This window comes from Vipera berus, assembly GCF_964194415.1.
Source record: "Vipera berus genome assembly, chromosome: 1".
Taxonomy (NCBI): Eukaryota; Metazoa; Chordata; class Lepidosauria; order Squamata; family Viperidae; genus Vipera; species Vipera berus.
This window is the reverse complement of record NC_138202.1, coordinates 97824354-97838110: the sequence shown is the minus strand read 5'-3', so window position 1 is coordinate 97838110 and position 13757 is coordinate 97824354. Positions and strand designations below refer to the sequence as shown.

General features: G+C 36.8%; 1 protein-coding gene across 4 annotated transcripts in view; it reads left to right on the top strand.

Annotated features, from left to right (window-relative positions):
* Window positions 1–12510, top strand: part of BMAL1 (basic helix-loop-helix ARNT like 1) — a 52322-nt gene extending 39812 nt beyond the window's left edge. For 3 of the 4 annotated variants that reach the window (XM_081314668.1, XM_081314669.1, XM_081314667.1), the window contains exons 13-19: window positions 2627–2733; window positions 2890–3040; window positions 3241–3329; window positions 5418–5526; window positions 6599–6692; window positions 11010–11112; window positions 11858–12510. In XM_081314668.1, coding sequence (XP_081170794.1) covers window positions 2627–2733; window positions 2890–3040; window positions 3241–3329; window positions 5418–5526; window positions 6599–6692; window positions 11010–11112; window positions 11858–12018 — 814 coding nt within the window. In that variant the 3' untranslated portion in view covers window positions 12019–12510. Of the gene's footprint in view, window positions 1–2626; window positions 2734–2889; window positions 3041–3240; window positions 3330–5417; window positions 5527–6598; window positions 6693–8724; window positions 11113–11857 lie in introns of all 4 variants that reach the window. The other variant, XR_014024723.1, reaches the window with a different exon arrangement.
* The last annotated feature ends 1247 nt before the right edge of the window (window positions 12511–13757 follow it).

Here is a 13757-nt window from a genome sequence, read left to right as displayed (position 1 = left end):
AAAGGTATGTGTACAGTATATGTACTGGGAGGGAAGATAATTTAAAACCTCACCCTTATTTCAAAGGTCCCCAATAATTAATTACAACAGATTGTTACCAGACAGGCTGAAATTCTGAGTTCTTTCTCTGAGAACTTCACTTTCCAGTGCAGCCATAGGGAAAAAAGTAGAGAGGAAGATGCTTTGGATTGTCCCAACCAAAATCCAGAAATACAAAACACAGCTAATTTGTATTTATAACTGTTGCATTTCTCATGAGGAAGCTTTTAATGAGAATTTTTTTAATTAAACCAACGAAATTCCAGTGTTAAACCAATCCACAATAAATAAAAGTTTTATTGCGGTAAAGGGAGTAGAGAACAAAATAAACATTCTCATACCCAAGGAATTCCAGTTAAAATCAATGTAGTCAGTCTAGCTAAACCAGTTACTTGGACGTTGGCGTATATCCAGCATTCCCTGCTCAGAGAAAGCTTAAAAGATTATTGGTATTTTCTGCTTAGCTATTGCTACACAGACCTTTCTGCCATAATATCTTTTGAACTTTATTCAGCTTCATGGAATGTGGAGGGTAAATGGAAGCCACCCTTAGCTTGCTCTAATCAAGTAAAATGCTCTTAGGTCAAATCAGCAAATTAGAAAATCTCCCTAATGATTCCTTGTTGAATGATAAAGTTGCAGATTAGTTCTACCAGATTATAATAACATGGTTATGTGTGGGGAAATGAAAAAAACTATTTTGCATAGTCAGGTTCTTCAAGATGGGTAAAGGTAAAGGTTCCCCCGCACATGCGTGCTAGTCGTTTCCAACTCTAGGGGCCGGTGCTCATCTCTGTTTCAAAGCCTAAGAGCCAGCGCTTGTCCGAGGACGTCTCCGTGGTCATGTGGCCGGCATGACTAGATGCCAAAGGCGCATGGAACACTGTTACCTTCCCACCGTTAGTGGTCCCTATTTTTCTACTTGCATTTTTACATGCTTTCGAACTGCTAGGTTGGCAGAAGCTGGGATGAGTAACAGGCGCTCACTCTGTTACGCGGCACTTGTGATTCGACCCACCAAACTGCCGACCTTCTGATCGACAAGCTCAGCGTCCTAACCCACTGAGCCACCGCGTCCCCATTACAAAGTGCTCTGGGCAATGCTTTTTATCACGCTAGCATTATCACAGCTACAGTTGTATAAATGGGATATAGCTGTTTTATGTATTTGCTATGAATGACTTTTGGTTTATTGTCATAACATAATAAAGATACACCTTAGGATACATTTCTGAGTATAAAATACTAGTTAATGTTTAAAACTCTTTTAAATGTTGTCACAAAATTCTATTTAAAAATAGAATGTATGCTGCTTTCACTCTGAAATGACATAAGCATTGAATATATTCATTTTGGAGCCCTTCTCATAACTCATGTATTCTTGTATAAGAATTCCTTGTACTACATTGCATTCTTAAATTTATGTACACTGCAGAATTGGTGGGTGCACTCTAGGTTATTAATATTTTGAACTATATAAATCTTATGTGGTAAGAATTTCTCAAAAAAACTTAATATATCTACATTTACCATAGTGTTCATATGTTTCTATTTGGTGGTGGTATCCTATATTACCAAATAAGAATCTAATATTATGCAAGTTTAATGGAAGACAAATGTTTATTTAAAATGTATATAATTGTATAAGTAATCTCTTTTTTTTAGGATGACAGCAAGGTTTAAAATACTTGGTAACATTGATTGGAATTATATGAAATACAATTGCTAAAAATTGGTATCTAAAGTTTTAGTCATAAAATATTCTTGCCAAAAGAATATTTGCTTATAAAAATGTCCAATATAATGGTAACAAAGAAGACAGTATTACTAATAGCAAAATATAGCAGGCAAATTAAAGATGGGGAAACATATTTCAGGCATATGTACAAGACTGAAGACTATTAAGTATAGGAATATGCACATAAACGTATTTTATACACACACAAACACACTTTCACATTATGTTGCAGGGATTGTCTTGAGAATTTTAAATAATTTTTGTCAATAATCAAACCCCAATCTACAGTTATATATTTTAAGTTGTGTACATATTCCATCACATCTGTGTTAGGGCACATTATCTGTTTGTGTATGTGTTTATGTAGCTCAGTTTTTAACTGTTTTTTGTGTTCTCTAAAATGGTTCTCATTTTGAGCTATAAGCACCATCATTTATATTTGTTGCATGTGCTATTAATTATAGAGAAGAATTTGAGTTCTTTATAACTGAACTCCCAATTTGAGTTTTCCTTTCAAAAACAGTGTATTTGAATTTTTATATTCTAGTTGCAGTCTGATTTTCTTCAGGCGTAACTGTCATAATAATTTATGACTTTATGACAGGGTATTACATAACAAATTGAGTATATTAAAGAATTGTTGATTTCCTTATGGACTGTAGCATAACAATAATAGCCTAATTTATGAACATTGTCCAACAGATATTAATTTTTGAAGAAGTCACATCCCAATTTCTGTAGTTTAGTGTCTCTTAAAGATACAAGAAAACAGCAAATTGATTTTCTTTCTACTTTTATACTAATTTCTGCATAATTAATTAGAAACAGTGAAGCATTTCTCTATTTTAGGGCGACTGCAATTTTGGCATATTTACCACAGGAGCTTCTAGGTACATCATGTTATGAATATTTTCATCAAGATGATATAGGACATCTTGCAGAATGTCATCGGCAAGGTAAAATGTTATCTGTAAAGTAGCCAAATGGTTCAGATTTTTCCCCCCTGACTAGAAAAATGAGCTAAGAACCTTGGAAAAAATTAATATGACCATTGTACTTGTACCACACACAAGACAGTTGTACAAACCTGATCCTTTTTGTCTTTTTTTCAGTTTTACAGTCGAGAGAGAAAATTAGTACTAACTGTTACAAGTTTAAAGTCAAAGATGGATCTTTTATTACACTGAGGAGTTGTTGGTTCAGTTTCATGAACCCTTGGACCAAAGAAGTAGAATATATTGTCTCAACGAACACAGTGGTTTCGTACGTATTTTTCTTTTCTTGGTGAAAAAAAAATATAGTTCACTCTGCCTTCTATGTATCAAGTTTGCTAAATTTGATAAGAATCCACAACAATTTATATGTTGCACAGTAACGAAGCTGACAATAAAAATGAAGTATTTTGCTATGCTAAATAATTAGTCACATAAAATGATGCATTTATGTTTCTTCTGAATCCCCAGTGCTAATACGCTTGATAGTGGAGATACGTCTTTTCCACAACTAGCAGCTTCACCTCACAGCATGGATAGTGTACTCCAAGCAGGGGAAGGTAATTAGAAGACTGTAACAAACTTCTTTCGATTTGTTTTATTGAACTTAGTGCAATTTGAAATGCTTAATATGTATTTCAAGCCTGTAACTATGTCTTCCTTCCATATCACACTCAAGAACCTGAAGAAGTATCAAGGAGGGGAAAATTTAAAAAGCTAGGAAATGTCAAGAAAGTTGAGCAATGGGGGTGACAGCCCAAAGTGATCCCTAATCCAAAAATAAATATAACAAATTATGTGGAATATAAAGCGAAATATCAGGGTGGTGGATGTTTTCCACCAAAAGCCCCATGCTGTCCTTTTTCTTTAGCACATGATGAAATTAAATGCATGGTGGATAGAACCATTATTTTGGATCTATATTATGGATTTATATTCTAGTTATTTATTTATTTTATTTTATTTATTTTAATTCCATTTATATCCCGCCCTTCTCCGAAGACTCAGGGCGGCTTACAAGCTTAGCAGTAGCCTTCATTCTATGTATATGCCTGCTTATTAGGCCTTTATTACAAAGTCAGCTTAATTGCCCCCAACAATCTGGGTCCTCATTTTACCTATCTCGGAAGGATGGAAGGCTGAATCAACCTTGAGCCTGGTGGGATGCGAACCTGCACTAATTGCAGGCAGCTGGTGTTACTTAAGGCAGTGTTTTTCAACCACTGTTCCGCGGCACACTAGTGTGCCGCGAGATGTTGCCTGGTGTGCCGTGGGAAAAATTGAAAAGTAATTATAAAATACTTTCTTTGTGTTTATTTGATTCCTATTCAAGAGAATTACTTTATATATAGTCAATATAGGCACAGAGTTAAATTTTTTAACATTTTCTAATGGTGGAGTGCCTCGTGATTTTTTTCATGAAACAAGTGTGCCTTTGCCCAAAAAAGGTTGAAAAACACTGACTTAAGGAGGCATTAGCCCACTGCTCCACCAAGGCTATCTATCTTAACAATAGAGATACTGAAAGTTCTTCAACTTCAGTGATTTCCTCCTGTAAGAGGCTTGCAGTGCCCTATAAACCCATTGTGAAATGCAGTAAGCTTGGCTAGAAAAGCCCATTAAATGACTTTGTATCCCAGGGCAATCTTTTAAATCCCGTGCTGTAAGGTTACTTTATTTACAGGCACTTAACTTTGCATAAGTACACCAGGGGCTACCCACAAAAAGTGGTCGGTAGGATCACCTTTAAAAAAAAATAAAGATATCATTTTTTTGCCATTTAATGAAAATTGAATATCATTAACATAAGAATTGTAGCAGGAAATAGAAATTAGTTCTGTTCAACAGGTAGAAGGACTTTTATCCCTGGAAAAACATCATCTGAGTTTTAAAAGAGATTTCTCTTACAATGAAAGAGAAAATGCATAAAAATGCATTGAACAGCTCTCAAGAATCAGGATTAATAGGATCAGGCTTTCCGTAGGAATGCATGCCAGTGACCATGAAATATATTAAAATCACATTTTAGGCATAAAGCACACAGTACCTTACTCTTCATGTAATCTTAGAACAACTTTACTGCATTGAAATTAATGTTTAGTGAAATAAGATGAGATTGAAAGCAAAGGGAAAAAATATAATAGAATTAAAACAATTGCAAAGGGTATTTGAAGTATGGAGGTGCAAGTACAGGTAATCCTCATCTTACAATTTGTTTAGTGACCATTTGAAGTTACAATAGCATTGAAAAGAGTGATTTATGATTGTTTTTCACGTTTGCGACCATTGCTGCTTCCCTGTGGTCATGTGATTAAAATTCAAATGCTTTGCAACTGGCATTTATTTATGATGGTTGCAGTGTCCTGGGGTCATGTGATCATCTTTTGCAACCTGACAAACAAAGTCAATGTGGAAGCCAGATGCACTTAACAACTGTAGCAAGAAAGTTCATAAAATGGGGGAAAATTCACTTGACGTCTTGCTTAGCAATTGAAATTTTGAACTCAGTTGTGGCCATAAGTCGAAAACTACCTATATTCAGAATAAATGTGTACATTGCAGGCATACTGTATATTAGCTTGTGTGTCCTTTTTCTTTCCCTTTTTATTTAATTGCATTTTCCTTTTTTTTTGGAAAATCTTTTTAAGGTGGTCCAAAAAGGGCCCTTCCCACAGTTCCTGGTATTCCAGGTGGAACAAGAGCTGGTGCTGGTAAAATTGGAAGGATGATTGCTGAAGAAATAATGGAGATTCATAGGTAAGGAAAAGCTCATAGTTTAAAATTATTAAAATTATTAAATATTTTAGGATGGTTTATCTACAATAAATAAGCAGTAATTGAGGAAAAAGTTTAATAAATCCAATTTCTCAGTTTCCAAGATTATGATGAACAATAGTCAACATATTGCCTTCTAAATCAGAGGTCACCAAACTTTCGTCAGTTGGCCGACCGAAGGAAAAGGGAGGAAGAAGCATTTTACATACGTGCATGCACGTGTGCGCACAAGGGGCCGCAAGCATGCACTGAGTGGTTTTAGCACCCGCATGATACTCACTACCCCTGCCCCATTCCTGCATGGCGCAGCGCCTTGTTTCTGCACCCCATGGCATGGTGGTGTCTATTTTTGCACCTTGCAGTGCTGTGGTGGTCTGTTTTTGCAGTGCGGCAGTGCCCATTTTCATGCCCCAAGGCACGGAAGCAGTGTTCCATTTTCACACCCCAAGGCGCTGCCATGGCATCCTGTTTTTGTGCCCTGAGGCACAGCAGTGGCCCATTTTCATGCCCCGAGGCACAGTGACAGCCTCCTTTTGCACCCCGCAGCCGTGGCACTAGAGCAAGTGAGGAGGTGGCCAGCAGGCCACGGCCCACAACCAGGCTGCAGCCCACAGGTTGGGAATCCCTGTTCTAAATCATAGTAATCACAGAAAGGCAAAATAGACTGAACTTCTGGAAATGTAGCTTGTTTGCCAATTTTATTTTCCTTTTGCCATATCCAGGCATGTACAGTACATAGCAAATTAGAGCCATGTTTCTTAGGAGATAAAAATCAAAAACTTAATCCTAAAACCTGATAAGAATGCTATGACTGTCCCACCATGAACACAATGTGAGTCTAGAAACTGCAGTCTAGAAACTGAGTTTATGATTTACTGGAATATTTTCTAAATATAACGTACTAAAGAGAATTCTTTAATTGTGTGTAAACTCCAAAACTCTAAGCACATATATAGGGTTTCAGATTATAATTTGGGGGTTGTGATAATGTCATCCTAAAAAAATGACTTAATTTTTTGTGCCTTTTTTAATTTGGCTGACGTTGGTGTAACAGGATACGAGGATCTTCCCCTTCAAGCTGTGGCTCCAGCCCCTTGAACATGACCAGCACACCTCCCCCTGACACTTCATCACCAGGAGGCAAAAAGGTGAGATGGGAGAATTTAAAAGAGGTTTTTTTTAAAAAAAAAAGCTATATTGTCAGACTTTACCAGATAAATTAACCAAACCATTATAACAAATCTGTAAAATGAATGTATTGCAGCGTTTGCAATCTGTTGAAATAGATGATAGACTGGCATAGTAATATAATAATTCTAAGTGGGTTTTTAAAAAGTTGTTTAAAGAACTTTTAAATACAAACACGAATATGAACGTATTTTGCCCTACAAATGTATAAATCCATCTATTAAGTTTAAACATTGAAAGCTTCAGAATTCAAGCTTTAGCAGAAATTTGATCTTCATCATTCAAAGGAAACAAAACTGCTTTCATAATACAAAGAATACCTGTACTAATAAATACGTATCATAGAAATAATTTCCCTTATTGACCAAGACTTCAATAATAGGTAACAAATTTGAGAACCATTAAACTGATTTAATAATGACAAGTACCCATTTATAAATTTGAAGAGCTTATTAAATGTACTTGAGGTAGGGTTCTAAGTACATTGTGGTTAATGGTATCCTGCCTCTAAGTAGAAATAGTATGTAACTATTGATCATGTTACAGTATTTTCTTTGTGGGTATCATTAAAGAAAGCCTCAAGTATGCGTGGCATATTTCCAGAAAACTGGAGCTGTGGATCTATCAGTTCCTTATTAAATGTTCAGTGGAACGAGATACAGATATTTATAGTATACACAGGATGCCTATGAACCAGGGTGCCTAACATAGTAATGTGATTATCAATATAAAGCTACTTATATCTTATCAGAAATTTACCAATATATCTCAATATATCCCTGGGGATCTAAAGTAAAAAAAAAAGGAAGGACAAAATATAGCAAAGTTTATCGCTTTCCATCACCTAACTGCATTTTATTTTTTTTATTTATATGGTCACCCATTTCACCAAATGTGACTCTGGGCAGTGTACAATTGAATTGGTGCTGTTTGGTGTCAATGTGGGTAGCGATTAGGCATTTGGGATTGTGGCAATTGACTGCCAGCTGGTGTTTATGGATTCTGGTTTTCAGTTGAGCTGATGTTTGTCCCAGTAGAATTGGTTGCAGTTGTTACAATTGGTTTTGTAAATTACATTGTTTCTTTCATTCCTCCTGTATCATGTCTTTGGTTCTGGATAATTCCTGGCAGAGTGTGGCTGTGGGTTTGTGGGCTATTGTTATTCCTGAGGTTGGAGAATTCTGGCTGGGGAAGTAGTCTTCTCATTAAACATTAGAGGGGTTTTATAAAAAATTGATATGTGACGTTGGAATTCTCTCATAATTAAAAAATGGGTGACCAGGGGTACATTGAAATACGGCTTCCTGGGGTTTTCAAGATGCACTTTTTGTGACTTCCCCCCCTGTTTTCTCTTACCATAACAAGCAGAAAATAATTTCATTTTTAAGTTGCATTCCTTTACAGTACTCGTTTTTGGCCTCCCACCTCCCTGTAATTGGTAACAGCAGCCACAAAATAATATTACTATAAGTTAGAAATGACTAAACAGAATTTTTTAAAAGAATTTTTTCTCTGCAGTACTTTCAAAATAAAGCTTTCTCCCTCTGGTAAAATCTACATTGCTATGTATGCAATCCTATATGTTGGCTAAATATGACTAGTAGTAATCTTATATGCTATCCCTACCTCCTACTTTACTATTACTTTACAATTAAGGTAACTGGCATTCTGTTTCTCAGATTGTCATTCTCTTTCTTTGGCTGGTTGAATGTGATATCTCTCCTCTCCATAGTGATCTTCTGAGTAGATTTTGTCCCACAGAGCTTCTCTTTGGCAGTCTTCTCCAGGCCCTGCCCCTCTCTGCTTCAAGTGTGTTTAGGGTCCACTTGAACTAACAAATCTTCAACAGTTCCAAAATTACTTGTTTTGATTTGCCATTGCTTTTTCTTAAATCGACCTGTTTCAACTGTCAAAGCAATGTTGGGTCCATCATGGTTTGCCAGCCTTTATACCTCCAATTCATTCTCCAAGTCCATTTTTATTATTTTTAAGACTCCACCTCTTTGCCAACTCAGCACCAGCTTCTCCCTTGAGAAAACGGACTCCTCATGAGAAAATGTTACCTACTTTGTTCACCAGGTTCTACTATCAGGTAAAAGAACAGCATAACAAGGTGTTAAAAAGATATGGGCATTGGGCAACAGCCGGCTGTCAGAAATATAAATGATCTACTCCTTTCCTAATGATGCAGCTTTATCCAGTTTTCACAAGCTGAAATAGATTCAAATTTAGGTCTGCAAGGACAGAACAACAGACGTTGGCTATAAGAGGGGCTCACCAAGAGCTTATGGAACTCTATGAGATCATTATCTTTGAAAGAAAGTAGATGAGGGTGAGAATGATGAGGACTACAATAATAATGGTCTCTAATTCCTTGTGGTGTTTTTAGTATTCTTTAATGGTTTTGTCTTTTTTCCAGCTTGATCCAACCTGATTCTATTATTGTAATAGTTTGTTTTCTTCTACCTTTTCTGTTTGCTTTATCTGTCTATATATGTTGGCCTTCCTGGGTAAACCAAACAGAAAACCCAATTAGATACGGAAAATCTACTATAGTAGAATCTTACCAGTCTGAAAATAACAAACTTTCCCCCACTACACTGGCGGCTCCTGCCTCTCTTATCTGATTGTTCGCTAGGCAGCATCTCTCTCCCCCTTTCCCGAGATCATTCCCATATTTCATTACACAATATGCTACTAAACTCTCATGCCTATAACTTTTAACTGGGTGAAACAGTACGTCATAAGGCAAGTATTTTTGAATCAAAGTACTTCAAATGATGACACTATGGAATGTGTCCAAAATCTGGGTCCCATAACTCTCCTTGAATTGAAATTTGGCAAATTTGTAGTCACCTCAGTGTTGCTGTGCTACTAGTTGGAGGTTCACTACACTGGCCTGCCCTAGCCGTCTGGCCATCTGGAGGGCAGGTAGACTGCCCCTTCTTCAGCCACTGGGAATCGGGTAGACCAGTCCCATCCTAGTCCTCCAGAGATAGAAGAGACCACTCCCACCATCAGCTGCCAAAGGACGGTCAGCCACAGTCAAGTGGGCAGGAAGTCAGAAGTTGCTCCCACTTGTACTGCTTTTTTGTTCTTGGTCATCCTTCCTTGGTTATGTAAGGCAATATCTCTGAAATGACCCAACAGGTCATGGGTTATCTAATAGTATATAAGAATGTGGTGTAGCCATTACATCTGAAGAATAAATCCATTCTTCCATTTAAAATAATGTAGTCCTGAAACAATTCCTACTTCCCAGAAATTAAAAAGATAGGGCACACTATCTTATGCAGTCACATTTGATTTTGATAAGTGATGTAATTATCTAATTTCATTTTGTCTACATAGAGCATCGTGTGGAATGTAGTGTCATCACTTCGGATATGTGTAAGGGTAATATTGGTGACAGCATTGTTTTTGAAGTATGATATTACAGTAAGCATGTGCGTGTGAATTTTGTAACATAATGAATCAATTTTATTTCTGAAGACAAGGTTTGATAAGTGAAATAATCACATGGGATTTTTCACATGGTGAATAGGATCTTACTAACTATGAAGCATAGGGTGTAGGCAAGATTCACCAAAATTTGGTTCCCTGTTAGAAATCTCTAGAATGATTATGTCAAGAATGAAACTTTGGCAGTTACGTGCGTCTTCATTTCAGCTTGCCATTAGAGTAAGGAGGGGAAGAGTTGCTTTAGAATGGGTTAGATGGAGAAACGAAGCCTCTACGATTCCACTGAAGACCGTGAGAGCCTGAAACCTTTCCAAGGACATCGCAGCAGGTGTGGAAAGGAAGCGGACAATTCCCATAAGAAAATGAAATTGTCTACATGGACTACGTGAGAAGTTGGGGGTTTGGCTGGGGAAAATATTGTTTAATTCTATGAACTTGGTGTCTGGGAACCTCAGAGTTAGTTTGCTTCGACATTACCATGCAATGTATTCAATAAATAATAAGATTTTTGGGAACGGAATGAACCTGGAGTTTTATTTGGATTCTCAAGCTGGATGTTGACAGATTCTAATTATAGCAGTAATAAACTGGTATTCTGCCTGAATAGGACTTCTTTGACACTAAGTTGATGGGTAAACCTACAAAGCAAATTACTGAGGAAGTTGCATGGCTATGTAATGTAGACAAAAAAATGTATAGAAATATACTGTCATTGCCAGTTATAGATTTCGTTGAAGTGTTAACTTTATGCTAGACTTTTATGTATAAAATAGACTGAATATAAAGCCTTTTATTTTGTTTTCATTTTCTTTTAGATTTTGAATGGTGGAACACCAGACATTCCTCCTGCCAGTATATTGTCTGGCCAGATACAAGACAATCCAGTCTATCCATATTCTGACAACAACTCTATTCTTGGTAGGCCAATTCATGAAAGATACAAGATTAAAATGAGGAACAGAAGAGTAGAGCCCTTTCATTGTATAGCTAGGTCAGGGGTAGGCAACCTCGGTTGAAGTCCATGAGTCATAAAAGAGCCGAGGTTGCCTACCCCTGAGCTAGGTGAAATCCTTAAGGGTGAATCCTGCCATGGAATGAATAGAATTTCTAAGGAAAGATAGATAAAATTAAAATATGAGCATATTGTAGAATGTAATATTGTATTAATAAAGCCTTTGAGTTTTGGAGGATCATTTTGTTGGTAGATGTTTTTAGTTAGGTCCAACATTGTTTCCTAAAAGAAATTCTACAATTTTTGGTAGTATACTAATAATTTTCCAAGTTACTAAAATGTAAGATTAATATCTTAAATATTCCAATTTAGAATATTTTATATTGATATTTTTAATAAAAATAGGTTATTTTTTCAATTTCAATCTACCTTATCCCTCAGAAAAACTCTTAAGACACTCTAAACATCAACTAGCAGTATTTTATCCCACGTTTAATTATTTATACTATAATGTGGTCAAGTATATAATGCCATATGGATGTTTCATTTCATTGTACATTTGACAGGTCAAGTCAGCTGTTAAATAAGAGAGCTCATAATATGCAATTGCTCTGAATAGTGCTCTCAATTATACTGTATATTTTACAAAGTGTGAAAATTAGCTTAGAAATAGAATTATTGTAACATTGAATTTTTCTATTCTCTTTCCAGGGGAAAACTCGCATATAGGCATTGATATGATAGACAATGACCAAGGATCCAGCAGCCCCAGCAATGATGAGGCAGCCATGGCAGTTATTATGAGCCTTTTGGAAGCAGATGCAGGGCTTGGTGGTCCAGTTGATTTTAGTGACTTACCATGGCCCTTATAGATGCTGCCCATAAGCTTTGACAACAGGATATATCAAAGTGCATTATTGGTGGAGTTCTCCAATCTGTGAAGCTTGCTGAATTGCTTTGGTGTTTTAATTTGATAAGCCATATCAGAGAACAGTCATACTTCTCCTGTGTGTACTTTCTGACCAAGTGGAGATGAATTTGCGATGGTGTTCCTATAATTTTTGTTAGCTGTGTATAACTTGCATTAGCTGTATATTTTGGGTACTGTTTTTGTGTTCTTTTTTAAAAAAAAATCACTGTGCAAATTAAGCAGTAGCATCACTGGTAGGTTTTATATGCAAATGTCATTTCAGCTAAAATGGTGTTTTTACACTACAGAGAAGGTCCCCATGTGGATAAAGAATATTTCTTATACTAATATATCAAAACTGTTTCTTGTAAGATCCTTTACTATAAATATTGTTGAAGTGTAATGTATTAGACAGTTAAATATTTTTAAAATAAAATGTTTTCTTTGTTCTAAATTGGAGCTACTTTATAAAATAAGGTCCTCGATGAAATTCGTGATGTTAAAAATAGCAAGCTTCAGGCTGTTTTATGCAACTTGGTTGACTTACCTAATAAGCCAAATCCAGGATGAATATAGTTTTACTATTTGCAATGTAATTTTATCAACTGCAATTTGAATGGGTGTATTTATTGGATCCATAGATTTGTAACCCCATAGGAATACTTGAAATACTTGAATTGGGTAAACTTTTAAAAAAGGAAAATTTTCTTTCTTCCTTCCCTCCTTCAACTCAATATATGCAAGACTTTGTGCCTTGTCTTGCTTGCTTTGCTCCTCTTTCTTCCGACATCGGGCAAAATAAGAGTGTGCCACAGAACAAAGGCGCTTAAGTAGTTATTTATGGTGGCATTTGGAAAATGTAGATTGCTCCATGAACCAATTACTGTCTCATTCTTGAAGATAAAACTATCCTACCAAAAACAGAATCCCTGAGGCATACATCAAACACGATTTGTTTTGGAGTGGGCCCATACTGAAGCACAGCATAGTTAATACTCATAGTTATTATATTTTTTTATATTCATATAGTTCAGTAGCTTCCTTATTGAAATGAGAGGAAAGTAAAGGATTGAAAGAGACGGGAGAGGGAGACCGGACTGTTTCCTGCTGCAGATGGTTTCCCGAATATTGGCTGAGTGATTGCTGATTATTTCCAGAGTGAATGACCACTATGTTTTATTAGAGTCTTGTTCTCGCTAACCTAGCTGGGGCAGCTCCAGGGGATACGTAAACAACCCAGTTTCCAAAAACCTAGATCAACAAGCAAGGAAAAAGTTTGAGCAACCTTTCTGGGTGTGGTGGTGGAGGCGTATTTATGCGTGCGAGCACAATGCATGCATGAACAGGGCCACGCATGCACAGGGCCATGTGTGTACGTGATGCAAATGGGGCCATGACTGCCTGCACGATGCTTGGGCAATCTTAGTGCCCGTGCAATGCCACGATGCTAGCGCGAGTGGGGATATTGTGCTTGCAGCAACAATTGCGCCAGTATGCCACAATGATAGCGCAAGTGGGGGCGTGCACTTGTGCACACATGCATGCACTATCCAGCCACTCACACGACCCAGTGGCCAACAGCCCACAGCCCGGTAGTGGGCCAGAGACCACAGGTTGATGACCCCTGCTCTAAGCAACAAGTGAGGTAAGCACCATTGTGACTTGTAAAGAATATGTAGCATTTCTCTTCCAGCCTGCCTA